The 12,265-nt window shown below is 47.2% G+C and overlaps 1 protein-coding gene across 2 annotated transcripts in view; it reads left to right on the forward strand.

Annotated features, from left to right (window-relative positions):
- MALRD1 (MAM and LDL receptor class A domain containing 1) overlaps positions 1 to 12,265 on the forward strand; it is a 2,469,603-nt gene that overhangs the window by 1,394,414 nt on the left and 1,062,924 nt on the right. For both annotated transcript variants that reach the window (XM_069211777.1, XM_069211778.1), the window contains exon 24: positions 793 to 973. In XM_069211777.1, the coding sequence (XP_069067878.1) occupies positions 793 to 973 (181 nt within the window). The remainder of the gene's footprint in view (positions 1 to 792; positions 974 to 12,265) is intronic.

Consider the following 12,265-nt stretch of genomic DNA (forward strand, 5'->3'; position numbering starts at 1 on the left):
AAACGTTTGTGTTATTAAATCAGCAAGGCTTTACTGTACTACATTAAACATTGTGGGCTTCATTATGAACCTGGCAGTCACAAGACCTCCAGGTTCGCGGATGGCAGTCAGTCTGCCACCAATGCAGCAGTCCAAGTGCCATCTTTCAACCCTGGTGGTTGGGTCATCAGGGGACCCCCAGCTCCACAACGATCGGTGATCCTGGCAGTCTGGAGGATGTGGAGGCCCTAATCCACCAGGGAAGCACTACGAGCAGCGCTGCCCTGGGGATTATGACCCCCTTCTCTACCAGCAGTTTTGTGGCAGTGCCACCACCATGAAAAGGCTGTTGGAGAAGGGGTGCAGTGGACCCCATGGAGGCCCATGCACTGCCCATGCACTTGGCGTGGGCAGTGCCGGGGCCCCCATGGCCAACACCATCACAATGTTCACTGTCTGCTTTGCAGATAGTGAACATTGCTAGAGTGCTGGGGTACCCTGCACTCTACAGCATTGCTGCTAGCTCAATTACGAGCTGGAGACAATTCTGTAGTCTGTTTCCCACTAGGCCAGAGGGTGGAAGCTCAGTTTTTCGCTCGCTGACCTACCAAGAAACTCTTAATGGGTCCAGTGGGGAGGTAGCCAGTGTTGCGGCAACCTCTCCTTCGGAAGTTCCGTCCACCAAACTCCTAATCAGGCCCTGTGTGTTTTTAAAAGAAGAAGCGTGAAATTGCATATATTTAACTTTGTGTTCCAATTACTGGTAATATTTCTATATAATGTGTGTAATGACTTCCATTCCCTCCCATTCAGAGAGATGATGGACTAACAGTCATATGGAGTGAATCTGGAAATCCAAGCAGAGAGTGGAAACGAGCTGAAGTACGCCTTGGAAAGTTAAGGAATTTTGAAATAATTTTTGAAGGAATTCGCACTAAAGATCTTGGTGGGGGAGCTGGAATAGATGATATTGAATTTAAAAACTGTTCATCAGGTGAGTTATTAGAGAATAAAGAATGTATTCCGTATTTAATGCACAACTAAGGTAATAATGACTATATAGTGCAATTGAGTGCAATTATGAATGTTGTTCATAAATTGACTGTTACCTTAATAATGGAATTTTGAAGGGTATTTGTAGAGTTTTTTAGAAAGCTAACTGCTTTGGTGCAGAACCGTGAATTATATGTAGGTTGATGCAGATGTTATTAATGGTGAATGTTGGAAATGGCCCTTCTGCAGGGTTATCCCCAGACTTTTTGCCTTCCTCCTTCTCTTTTTCTGACCTCATTTTTGCTGGTTTTTAGACTCTGCGCACTTTACCACTGCTATCCAGTGCTAAAGTGCATATGCTCTCTCCCTTTAAACATGGTAATCTTGGATCACACCAAATTGGACTATTTGATTTACTTGTAAGTCCCTAGTAGAGTGCACTATATGTGCCCAGGGCCTATAGATTGAATGCTACTAGTGGGCCTGCAGCACTGGTTGTGCCACCCACTTTAGTAGCCCCTTTACCTTGTCTCAGGCCTGCCATTGCAAGGCTTGTGTGTGCAGTTTCACTGTCACCTCAACTTGGCATTTAAAAGTACTTGCCAAGCCTAAAACTCCCCTTTTTTCTACATATAAGTCACCTCTAATGTGTGCCCTAGGTAACCCCTAGAGCAGGGTGCTGTGTGGGTAAAAGGCAGGACATGTACCTGTGTAGTTTACATGTCCTGGTAGTGTAAAACTCCTAAATTTGTATTTACACTACTGTGAGGCCTGCTCCCTTCGTAGGCTATTTGGGCTGCCCTCATACATTGTTGAAGTGGTAGCTGCTGATGTGAAAGGAGTAGGAAGGTCATATTTAGTATGGCCAGAATGGTAATACAAAATCCTGCTGACTGGTGAAGTTGGATTTAATATTACTATTTTAGAAATGCCACTTTTAGCAAGTGGGCATTTCTCTGCACTGAAATCTTTCTGTGCCTTACAATCCACGTCTAGCTGGGTTTAGTTGACAGCTCCTTGTGCATTCACTCAGACACACCCCAAACATAGGGTACTCAGCCTCACTTGCATACATCTGCATTTTGAATGGGTCTTCCTGGGCTGGGAGGGTGGAGGGCCTGCTCTGACACAAAGGACTGCCACACCCCCTACTGGGACCCTGGCAGACAGGATTGAACTGAAAGGGGACCTGGTGCACTTCTAAGCCACTCTTTGAAGTCTCCCCCACTTCAAAGGCACATTTGGGTATAAAACAGGGCCTCTGCCCTACCACCTCAGACACTTCCTGGAGAAGAAACCTGAACCAGAACCTGCACCAGGACAAGAAGAACTGCCTGGCTGCCTAAAGGACTCACCTGACTGCTTTCTACAGAGGACTGCTGCCTTGCTGTTGCCCTGCTGTCTTGCTGCTCTCTTGCTTTGCTGCAGAAGTTCTCTCCAAGGGCTTGGATAGAGCTTGCCTCCCTGTTCCCTGAAGTCTCAGGACCAAAAAGACTTCTCTCTTGCAACTGGACTCCTTGTGCGGCGAAATATTCAACGCACAGCTTGTTCCACGGTGAAAATTTCACTGCTCGCCAAACTGGAATGACGCTGCTCGACTTTGCGAGGAAAAGATCGACGCAGCGCCTGTGGTGTGACCGGAACTTCGACGCACGGCCCACCTGGACAACGCCACCTGACTTTCAGAGGGGAAATCGATGCAGCGCCTGCCGTGAGGAAGAAAATTCCACGCATCGCCCACCGGAACGATGCAGAGCTGGTCAACAAGCCTAGGATTCCACGTACAGACCCCGGGGCGTCTGAAAACCCCACGAACCAAACAGGAGACCCGTCCACGCACCAGAAATTGACGCAACGTCTTCTCCGCGTGAAAAATAACGACGCAAGTCTGTGTGTGACGGGGCGAAACCAACGCACACACCATTTTCCACGAATCTCCTCCTCTGCGGCCCTTTGCGGAGATTTGTCACTCCAACCAGGTACTTTGTGCTTGAAAGAGACTGTGTTTGCTTTTAAAAGACTTAAAACACTTTATATCACTTTTCAGTGATTTCTTTAAATTTTCTTATTACATCTTTGATCGTTTTGACCTGAAAATATTCAGATAAATATTATATATTTTTCTAAACACTGTGTGTTGTATTTTTGTGGTGTTATATTGTGTTATTGTATGATTTATTGCACAAATACTTTACACATTGCCTTCTAAGTTAAGCCTGACTGCTCAGTGCCAAGCTACCAGAGGGTGGGCACAGGATAATTTGGATTGTGTGTGACTTACCCTGACTAGAGTGAGGGTCCTTGCTTGGACAGGGGGTAACCTGACTGCGAACCAAAGACCCCATTTCTAACAGTGAAGTTTCACTACTAGAAGACATTCTTCTAATCTGTGGTTTTGGCCAATGCCATGTTGCTCCCAGAGTACTGAATTGATGAGTGCACTATGATAGGTGGTGAGGTGGGGGAGGGATCAAGTTTGTATATCATGTATAGGTAAAACTGAGTTTAAGTGTGGGATTGATTATTAATTTGGGCTTTTAAAATGGCTGTGGGTCTAAAATAGCTTAGTAGTAGCACATTATATAATTTGCTGGATGGGGTGGGCTGTGCCCTCTTTTAAATTTTGTCTTATTTGCCCTGTTGGTGCATTTGTGGTTACAATACCAAGTCTAAAACATAGACTGCCAAAATATTTACGTTACATGAATGTCTACCTATGAGCATTTTGATATAGACCTAATCCTACTAATCTAGGCTCCATTTTTTAGAATGTTAGTGTAGGAATATAGATTGATATTAAGGGTTTGTTAGAAACTGGGTCTCTTGTTGGCAGCGGTGTGCACCCTGTCCAAATAGGGACCACAATCCCAGTAAGGGTGAGTCAAATCCACACTCTAAATTAACCTGTGCTCACCCTCTGGTGCTTGGCACATAGCAGCCAGGCTTAACTTAATGGGCAATGTGTGAGGTATGTTTGCAACCCACTTAAAAAACACTTAGGTGGTCATTACAACCCTGGCGGACGGTGTTAAAGCGGCGGTAAGACCGCCAACAGGCAGGCAGTAAAAAAATGGGAATTATGACCGTGGCGGAAACCGCCAACAAAGACAGCCACTTTAACACTCCGACCGCCACGGCGGTACAGACAAACAGCGCGGCGGTCACCGCCAACAGAAAGGCGGGAGACAAAGTACAGCCCACAGTATCACAACCTACCAATCCGCCACCTTTTCCGGGGCAGATTCACCGCGGATAAAAACACAGCGGAAAAAGGAATTTCAAAGGGAAAACGCTCACCTCTACACACTCCATAAGAAACAACGACACCATGGAGCCCGAACTCCATATTCTTCCTGCACTAGTCTTCCTGCTCCTATACGACGATCATCAACGCCGGCGGCGAAGACAACGGTGAGTACTGCACCTACGACATAGGGGAGGGGGAGGCAAAAGACAGGGACACACCCACGCAACACCCCCACCCCCACCCCGACCCTCACCCACTACAACACACACACCAATGCATATCCAAACATTACAGTAACAACCCCCAACACCCTCGGAAGAATGCAAAGACAAAAGGAAATGAGTGGAACCATTGTAATACATCAAAATACAGTAACCAAATAAATACATATATATATATATACACATTAAACCAAAATATACACCACAATTAGTAGTGCAGGTAATGCACCATTCATTGTCCGTGGACCACTGGGCCCAAAATGCATGGGCGAGGCCCACACTAGATACCTGATCAAAACGGAGAGAACACTGCTGGGGCATCAGATAGAAATACAACAGGCACCTCAGGGGATGGGAAGGGGGGGCACCTCAGCCGGATGAGTGCACCACGCCAGATCCACGAGGGGGCTCCATGCCCATTGATGTATCCTGGGGAGTGCAAAGCCACAGTCTCTCAAGTCTCTACAGTGGGTGGTTTGCCCACTGTACCATCCTGGGGAGTGCAAAGCCACAGTCTCTCAAGTCTCTACAGTGGGTTGTTTGCCCACTGTACCATCCTGGGGATTGCAAAGCCACAGTCTCTCAAGTCTCTACAGTGGGTGGTTTGCCCACTGTACCATCCTGGGGAGTGCAAAGCCACAGTCTCTCAAGTGGATAACAGTCTCCACAGGTTCTGGAGGGGGACTGGTGCCCAGAGTGCTTCATCCTGTGAAGGACAGAGGTAGTGGATGCATGTCTCCACTGGTTCTGGAGGGGGACTGGTGCCCAGAGTGCATCACTTACCCTGTGACGGTCCCAGTTGCGTCACTGCCCCTGCCGCCCATGGGCTAGCGGGGCTTGATTTGGCGGTCTTTGCCCTGTTCAGCGGTGCTTGAGTTTGCAGCTTCTGACCTGTTCAGCGGTGCTTGCCCTGTTCAGTGGTGCTTGCCATGGCGGTCTTTGCCCTGTTTAGCGGTGCTTGAGTTGGCAGTTTCTGACCTGTTCAGCAGTGCTTGCCCTGATCAGCAGTGCTTGCCATGGCGGTCTTTGCCCTGTTCAGCCGTGCTTGAGTTTGCAGTTTCTGACCTGTTCAGCAGTGCTTGCCCTGTTCAGCGGTGCTTGCCATGGCGGTCTTTGCCCTGTTCAGCGGTGCTTGAGTTTTCAGTTTCTGACCTGTTCAGCGGTGCTTGCCCTGTTCAGCGGTGCTTGAGTTTTCAGTTTCTGACCTGTTCAGTGGTGCTTGCCCTGTTCAGCGGTGCTTGCCATGGCGGTCTTTGCCCTGTTCAGCGGTGCTTGAGTTTGCAGTTTCTGACCTGTTCAGCGGTGCTTGCCCTGTTTAGCGGAGCTTGCCATGGCGGTCCTTCATTGCCCAGCTGGGCTGGGGCTGGTGGTTCTTCGTTGGGCAGAGGGGCTGTGGCTGCCGGGGCCCTCCTGGGCAGCTGGGCTGTGGCTGGCGGTGGCCTCCTGAGCACTGACTCTGGCGGTGGCCTCCTGGCCAGTGACGATTGGGCTGCCCTCCTGGGCACTGACTCTGGCGGTGGCCTCCTGGCCACGGACAATCGGGCTGCCCTCCTGGGCACTGACTCTGGCAGTGGCCTTCTGGCCACTGACGATTGGGCTGGCGGTGGCCTCCTGGGAAGCGGGGATGATGGCAGTCTTCTCCGCCGTGCTGCTCCTCCCAGACTTTGGCGATTTCTTCTGCCCCTTCCCCACCTTGGGAGGAGTCACAGCTGAGTCGACACTCCCCCCGGGACCCTTGTGAGCGGCTTTGCTGGCTGGAGTCTTCACCCTCTCCCGCCGGGCACTGTCCAACTTCTGGTGCTTCACAGGGGGGGGGGACTGGCTGTGCTGTGGCTCTATGTCACACTGGCTGCCCTGGTGCCCAGTGCACTCCACATACCTGTAACAACAGGCACCACTGGTCCCGGAGATTTTTTGGCTGAGGTGCTAGTACAGGACCTATGAATTGGAGGGGGGGGTGGGAAAGAGGTCAAGCTTGGTCAGGAAAAGTTTCTTAGGAACACTGGGACGGGTAGCTGGAGGGGGTTTGGGAGTGGAGGAAGAGGTAATGGTTGTAGGACGTGTACGTTTGGTGACTTTGGGTGAAGGTGCATGCGCTGGAGGCTGTTGTGAGGTGGATGGCAGTTGGGTGGGTGTATGCCTGCGTTTGTGGTCTTTGGGAGGGGGCGTCACAGACACACTGGGAGAGGACACAGGGGACGTGTAAACGGTAGTGGGGGTGGTAAGTGCACGTGAGCGGGGTGTGGTGGTGGGTGTGCTGGTGCAGGATGTAGTGGCTGTAGTGGTAGTGCATGCAGGTGAGAGTGTAGACAAGACTGGGAGGGAGGAGGGAGATGACGAGGAGGGGGACACAGTGGAGGCAGTGGATGTTGCTGTGTCTGTATGTGTGTGATGCTTGCGTGAGTGCCTGTGGGATGTGTGGTGCTTATGTTTGCCTGAGCTTCCCTTGTGTGTTGATGTGTGTGCATGCTGGTCTGATGGTGTGCTTGGGATAGGCTGGGGTACAGGGGATTGGGTCTGGGTGGAGGAAGTTGGAGGGGGGAGGCTAGACACAGGGACAATGGCTGCCATCAGTGCTGAGGCCAGAGTTTGCAGGGTTCGATGAAGGGCAGCCTGACCAGAATGAATGCCCACCAGGAATGCATTTGTGTGTTGCAATTCCCTTTCTACACCCTGGATGGCATTCAAAATGGTAGATTGCCCAACAGTGAGTGAGCTGAGGAGGTCAATGGCCTCCTCTCTCAGGGCAGCAGAGGTGACAGGGGGTGAGGTGCCTGGGGCGAAGGTGATGCCCACACTCCTGGGTGAGCGGGCACGGGGCAAAAGCTGAGGGGCGGCTGGGAGGGCAGTGCTGGTAGGGGGGGTCGCGGCTATACCTGTAGAAGTGGGGGGCACAGATTTTGCCGCCACCACAAGGGAGCTCCCATCGGAGGACGAGTCCGTGTCGCTGGTTGCAGATCCTGTGACCGCCGTGAAGCTCCCCTCGCCCTCCATCCCACTGGTGTATTCCAAGTCTGTGGTGTGGCCCTCCATGGCCATGTGGGATGCAGCTCCCTCGTGCTCCGGTGCCACTGTACCTCCGCCTGATGATGCTGATGCACACAAGAACAGGGAGACCACAAAAAGGGGGGGGACGACAGAAGAAAGACAGGTTGAGTGCATGGCTTACCGCTACCGTTGGCGGACAATACAGACACAGTAGCCCCCTGCACTACGCCACGCTCTTGGGCTCTACAGATGCAATTCCTGGGATATGGCCTACATGGCTATGGTCGACCTCTGCACACATAGATGACACAGGGGCATGTATAACTGTACTTGGCACTCTACAGAGGTGGGGTGTGGTGCCACATGGCCTGCATTACGGAGGGGCCTAGCCTACGGAACTCGCCCTGGCCTAGGGAAACCCACAGCCCTCCTCCCCCACCCAGACACCTTCACTGCGCGCAAAGTCCGCTGAATGATGTTGTACTCACCCCCTTGTGTCCAAGATTCTACCATGACCTTGCAGCCATGAATAACCACAGCAGTTTAGTAGAATTTTATGAAGTTTTATTCCCTATTGATTACAATTCTATTAGCAGATGCGTCAATCTCAAAACCAAGAAACATAATAGCATAGTCACGATATGACAACTTTGGTAAGATTTCATTTAAGGCAAGAATCACAAACATCAGAACATAACACGGTGTGAACATAGATCAATTTAGCAGAGTGTCAAATACGCGTCAGTTCAACAAAGCATAGATTTGGTCGTTTGTCTATTTGCATCAGTTTAGTGAACACCTGTCCTAACCACTGATTAGCATTGGCATGTTGGGCTTCATGCAAAACGATTTAGAACACCAATTTGGAAAACACCTAACTATGGTCCCTGTCAAAAGCAAGCAGTTGGTACCTAGAAAGGAAAAGCAAACAGACAAATCACAATTGTATTGTCATAGTTACCCTCCAAAGTTTAGTTCAGCGCACAGGTTCAGTCTTCGTCTTCAGGACATCAGTCAAATCACCATCTGACAGAACTCAGCTCCGGGGAAGAAGGGGCACTTCCCTCATAAGGAGGCAAAGTGTAAGAATGGGCAAATCTAAGGTCGAGGATGGTTTAAGTAAACCAACAAGTCACCAAACAGAGTAACAGAGTTTCTGGATAAAATCAATAGCATTCCGTAACCCACCGAAATGGTTCCCCGTGCCATGGGTTTTTATCCCTTTTTCATTGTACATTCCCACAAAATTCTATTGGACATTTTTTATACCCCACTATCTTTAACCTATCAGGAAACACATTAGGTCACCTAACTTTCACCCCATATTATTTTACAAGTCTTTGATTGGTTCTCCCATTCGATGTCTTCAGAGGTGGCACGTCCGGTATGATTTCATCTTTCTGTAATTCTTTGCACATCTTTTGGTCAGTAGCTTCATTGTCTTCACCGGTTTGAATGACCTTGTACATTACATTAATCTACACTGTTTCATTTGGTTTTTAATATCATTCTCCAAGCAATGGAAAAATTCATGGGAACGGATTTAGCATGGTTTGAAGAAGAAATAAAAGGTCATGTCCTCTTGTGAGTCAGCACACTGCAAGATATGAAAATACATTTAATATGAGAGCCAAGCAGCTAAACTTTGGCTCATGCTAACCTAAGGCCTATAAGGATTTCAGCACAAATTCAATGACACAATTATTAATAATTAGTATAAACTTATTCAACATAATAGTAATACATAAACATTTTAGTCACCATTATTAGTCCACGTATATATTGACGGCCACTCCCCGTGGTCACATTTCAGGTGCACGTTGAAGCAAAGTTACTTTTGCAGTTTCTATGCGGCATTATCACACATTAATTCAGAAACATTTCAAGTTAGTATAGATTATATAAGCTACGCTCTCTCACTACCTTAAATTCAGCATATGTGGTTCCACTGAGTTCATGGTGTAACGAGTAGACTCACAACAAATATGGCTGACTTTTGCTAAACAACAATGAAGAGTGGTTTGCAGTATTTTCTTTTGCTAGCCTAAGCTACGCCATTGAATAGTTCATTAGAGTTAGCAAATATAGTGCCAACCTAACTGTACAATACAAAGAAAAAATACGACTTAGTATTTTGTCCTACTCATGTGTGCATTGATGGCTGATGTCATGAAGCTAAATGAGATGGTGGAAAGATGTTTTTTACTGCCTCACTCTAATCCTCAACCTATGCACACAAGTATGGGTAGGGTATTGTACATCATTTCTATTATACATTGCAAATCTTGCATCAGCCTCTCTATTTGGCTACCTGTAAGTCACATAGGGCCAGATGTTGGTAGAAAGCAAATTGCGAGTGGCAAATTGCGAGTCCTTTCGACTCGCAATTTGCAACTTGCAATTTGCTATGCAGAAAGGTGTCTCAGACACCTTCTGCGACTCGCTATGGGGTCGCAAAGACCCACCTCATTAATATTCATTAGGTGGGTCGCAGTTTGCGACCCCATAGTGAGTCTAGGCACTCACGGGGATGGTGGCCTGCTGGAGACAGCAGACCACCATGTCCGTGACTGCTTTTCAATAAAGCAGTTTTTTTTTTTCTATCTGCAGCCCGTTTTCCTTAAAGGAAAACAAGCTGCAAATAGAAAAACTTACCGAAACCTTTTGTTTCGTTTTTTTTCAGAGTAGGCAGTGGTCCATAGGACAGCTGCCTGCTCTGAAAAAATAATTTTGTGATCATTCACAAAGGGGAAGGGGTCCCATGGGGACCCCTTCCCGTTTGCGAATGAGTTACCATCCACTTCAAGTGGATGGTAACTGCGAGTTGATTTGCGACCACGAAAGCGGTCGCAAATCAACTTACATCGCGGTGCGAGTCGCAAATAGGAAGGGGACACCCCTTTCTATTTGCGAGTCAGAAACACATTTTGCGAGTCGGTTCCGACTCACAAAATGTGTTTCTGCATCGCGTGCAGGCATTACCGCCTCGCAAACTGCATTTTTCGCCGTTTGCGAGGCACTAATGCCTTGCTACATCTGGCCCATAATTCCTTATTTTCCATACATCTAAGCTGACAGCACAGCTTACTCTCGAGACAGCTGATTCGAGCACAAATGTCTTGAGGGATCTGTGAAAATGGATGTGTGCCATGAGTGTTGCGGTAGCAGCGTTCCTAGCTAGTGGCGTTAGCAGAGCTGCCAAGATTTTAATTGTGGAAGGGAACTTCCACTTGCCTAAAAACGTTTAACGTCTGATTCTCATGTGAAGTGCTCTAATGCTCTTCGGTCAAGTTTCCGGACCATCACAAGGGGGAGGTGAATAATTGAAGATTATTCTAATGGAAAATCATTGCCAAAGTCGTGTTTTTCACTTAAATGCCTGCCTTCCCACAACACCCATAAAACTGGTAGAACTCTGAGAATTGTGCATGCTACGTAAAAAAACCTATCTATTCGACTTCACCCTCTTTAATACCATTACCATAGACTGCTGGAAGAATAGTTTCAAATTACAAAATGTCTAGTGCATTATTTTATACTACACTTCTGCCATTTCAAAATTACTTAAAGGATGTGGGTTACTGGTATTCAGTACATATTTAATTTTCTGATTGTTGAAGTATGAAAGGCTGAATTCGCTTTGCCTTGATTCAAAGTCGTGACCTATAATCATGTCAGATGTAGGCAGCGAGCGTTTTTCACAGAACCATCATGCAGGCCATTAATAGTATTTATTGGAAAATATATATTTTTATTTTCACGTCCTACATATCCATTTTACCACAAATGTATGATGCAGTTCTTTGGAAAGTTAGATCAGTATGCTCGTTCGAAAACTGTTTTGGTCAGATTCTCAGTGTAATAATTCCAGCAGAGGAGACGATGAATGGACCCGTGTTGATCAAATATTCCAACTTCAGGCACACCACCCTTTATAATTCAACACATTCACTGACTTTTGTAAATCAATGTTATTCAGCCCCGAGGCGTTTCTGAGACAAAGACAGAGAATGTAGAAGTCTAAAAAAGAATTCATTGTTCAGATTGTGCTTGTTGGTGCTGAACTGTGTCAGATGGCGGGACATGAGCCGAAACATTGTATTTCATCCCTACCAGCAAACAAATACTAATGATCTGGGAAAGATTCCAGGGTGAAGCCTCAGAAAGCTGCAACCCTAAAGTACGGGGACGTTTAGTCTATTTTGTCCCGTTGTGATAAAGAGGTAAGCACTGAAAACAATCTAGAGTATGTCACGAATATCTATTGTGGCCACTAAATACCTTTCTTAACTTTTCCCATCAATTTTCTAAAGAACCTAATACAGTCTTTCCTAAATCAAGAAAGCATGAATGGGTAGCAAATCTCAACAAAATGTACAATGTGCTTGCCTCTTGCAGAAAGGTGGTGTGTGCTGGAGATGTCTGAATGAAAGCAATGAGTGAAATGAGTGAGAACATAATGCTTTTTGCGTGGTCGCTCGAATTTTGTGCTGAATTTTAATGCTGGTTTTTAGATACCGCACATTCGGGTACTGCTGTCCAATGCATGTGCTCTGATCCTAAAAACATGTATAAACTGGATAATTCCTGATCGGCTTAGATACGTTTCTTTTATGGTCATAGCATAAGGTGCAAAAAATGTTGATGTGGCATTGAAAATTATATATTACTTCTGGACTGTAGCACTTGCTATGCCATCCACTAGTGTGACAAGGAAAACATGCCTTTAGGCCTACCAGTGTAGTGTGATTGCTGCAGCTTAAACCTGCAATTCAGTCTGTTAAAATAATACTTTTCTGACTGGGAAAAACATACCTTTTAAATGAGCCACCCATAT

This window comes from Pleurodeles waltl, chromosome 10 (genome assembly GCF_031143425.1).
Source record: "Pleurodeles waltl isolate 20211129_DDA chromosome 10, aPleWal1.hap1.20221129, whole genome shotgun sequence".
Taxonomy (NCBI): Eukaryota; Metazoa; Chordata; class Amphibia; order Caudata; family Salamandridae; genus Pleurodeles; species Pleurodeles waltl.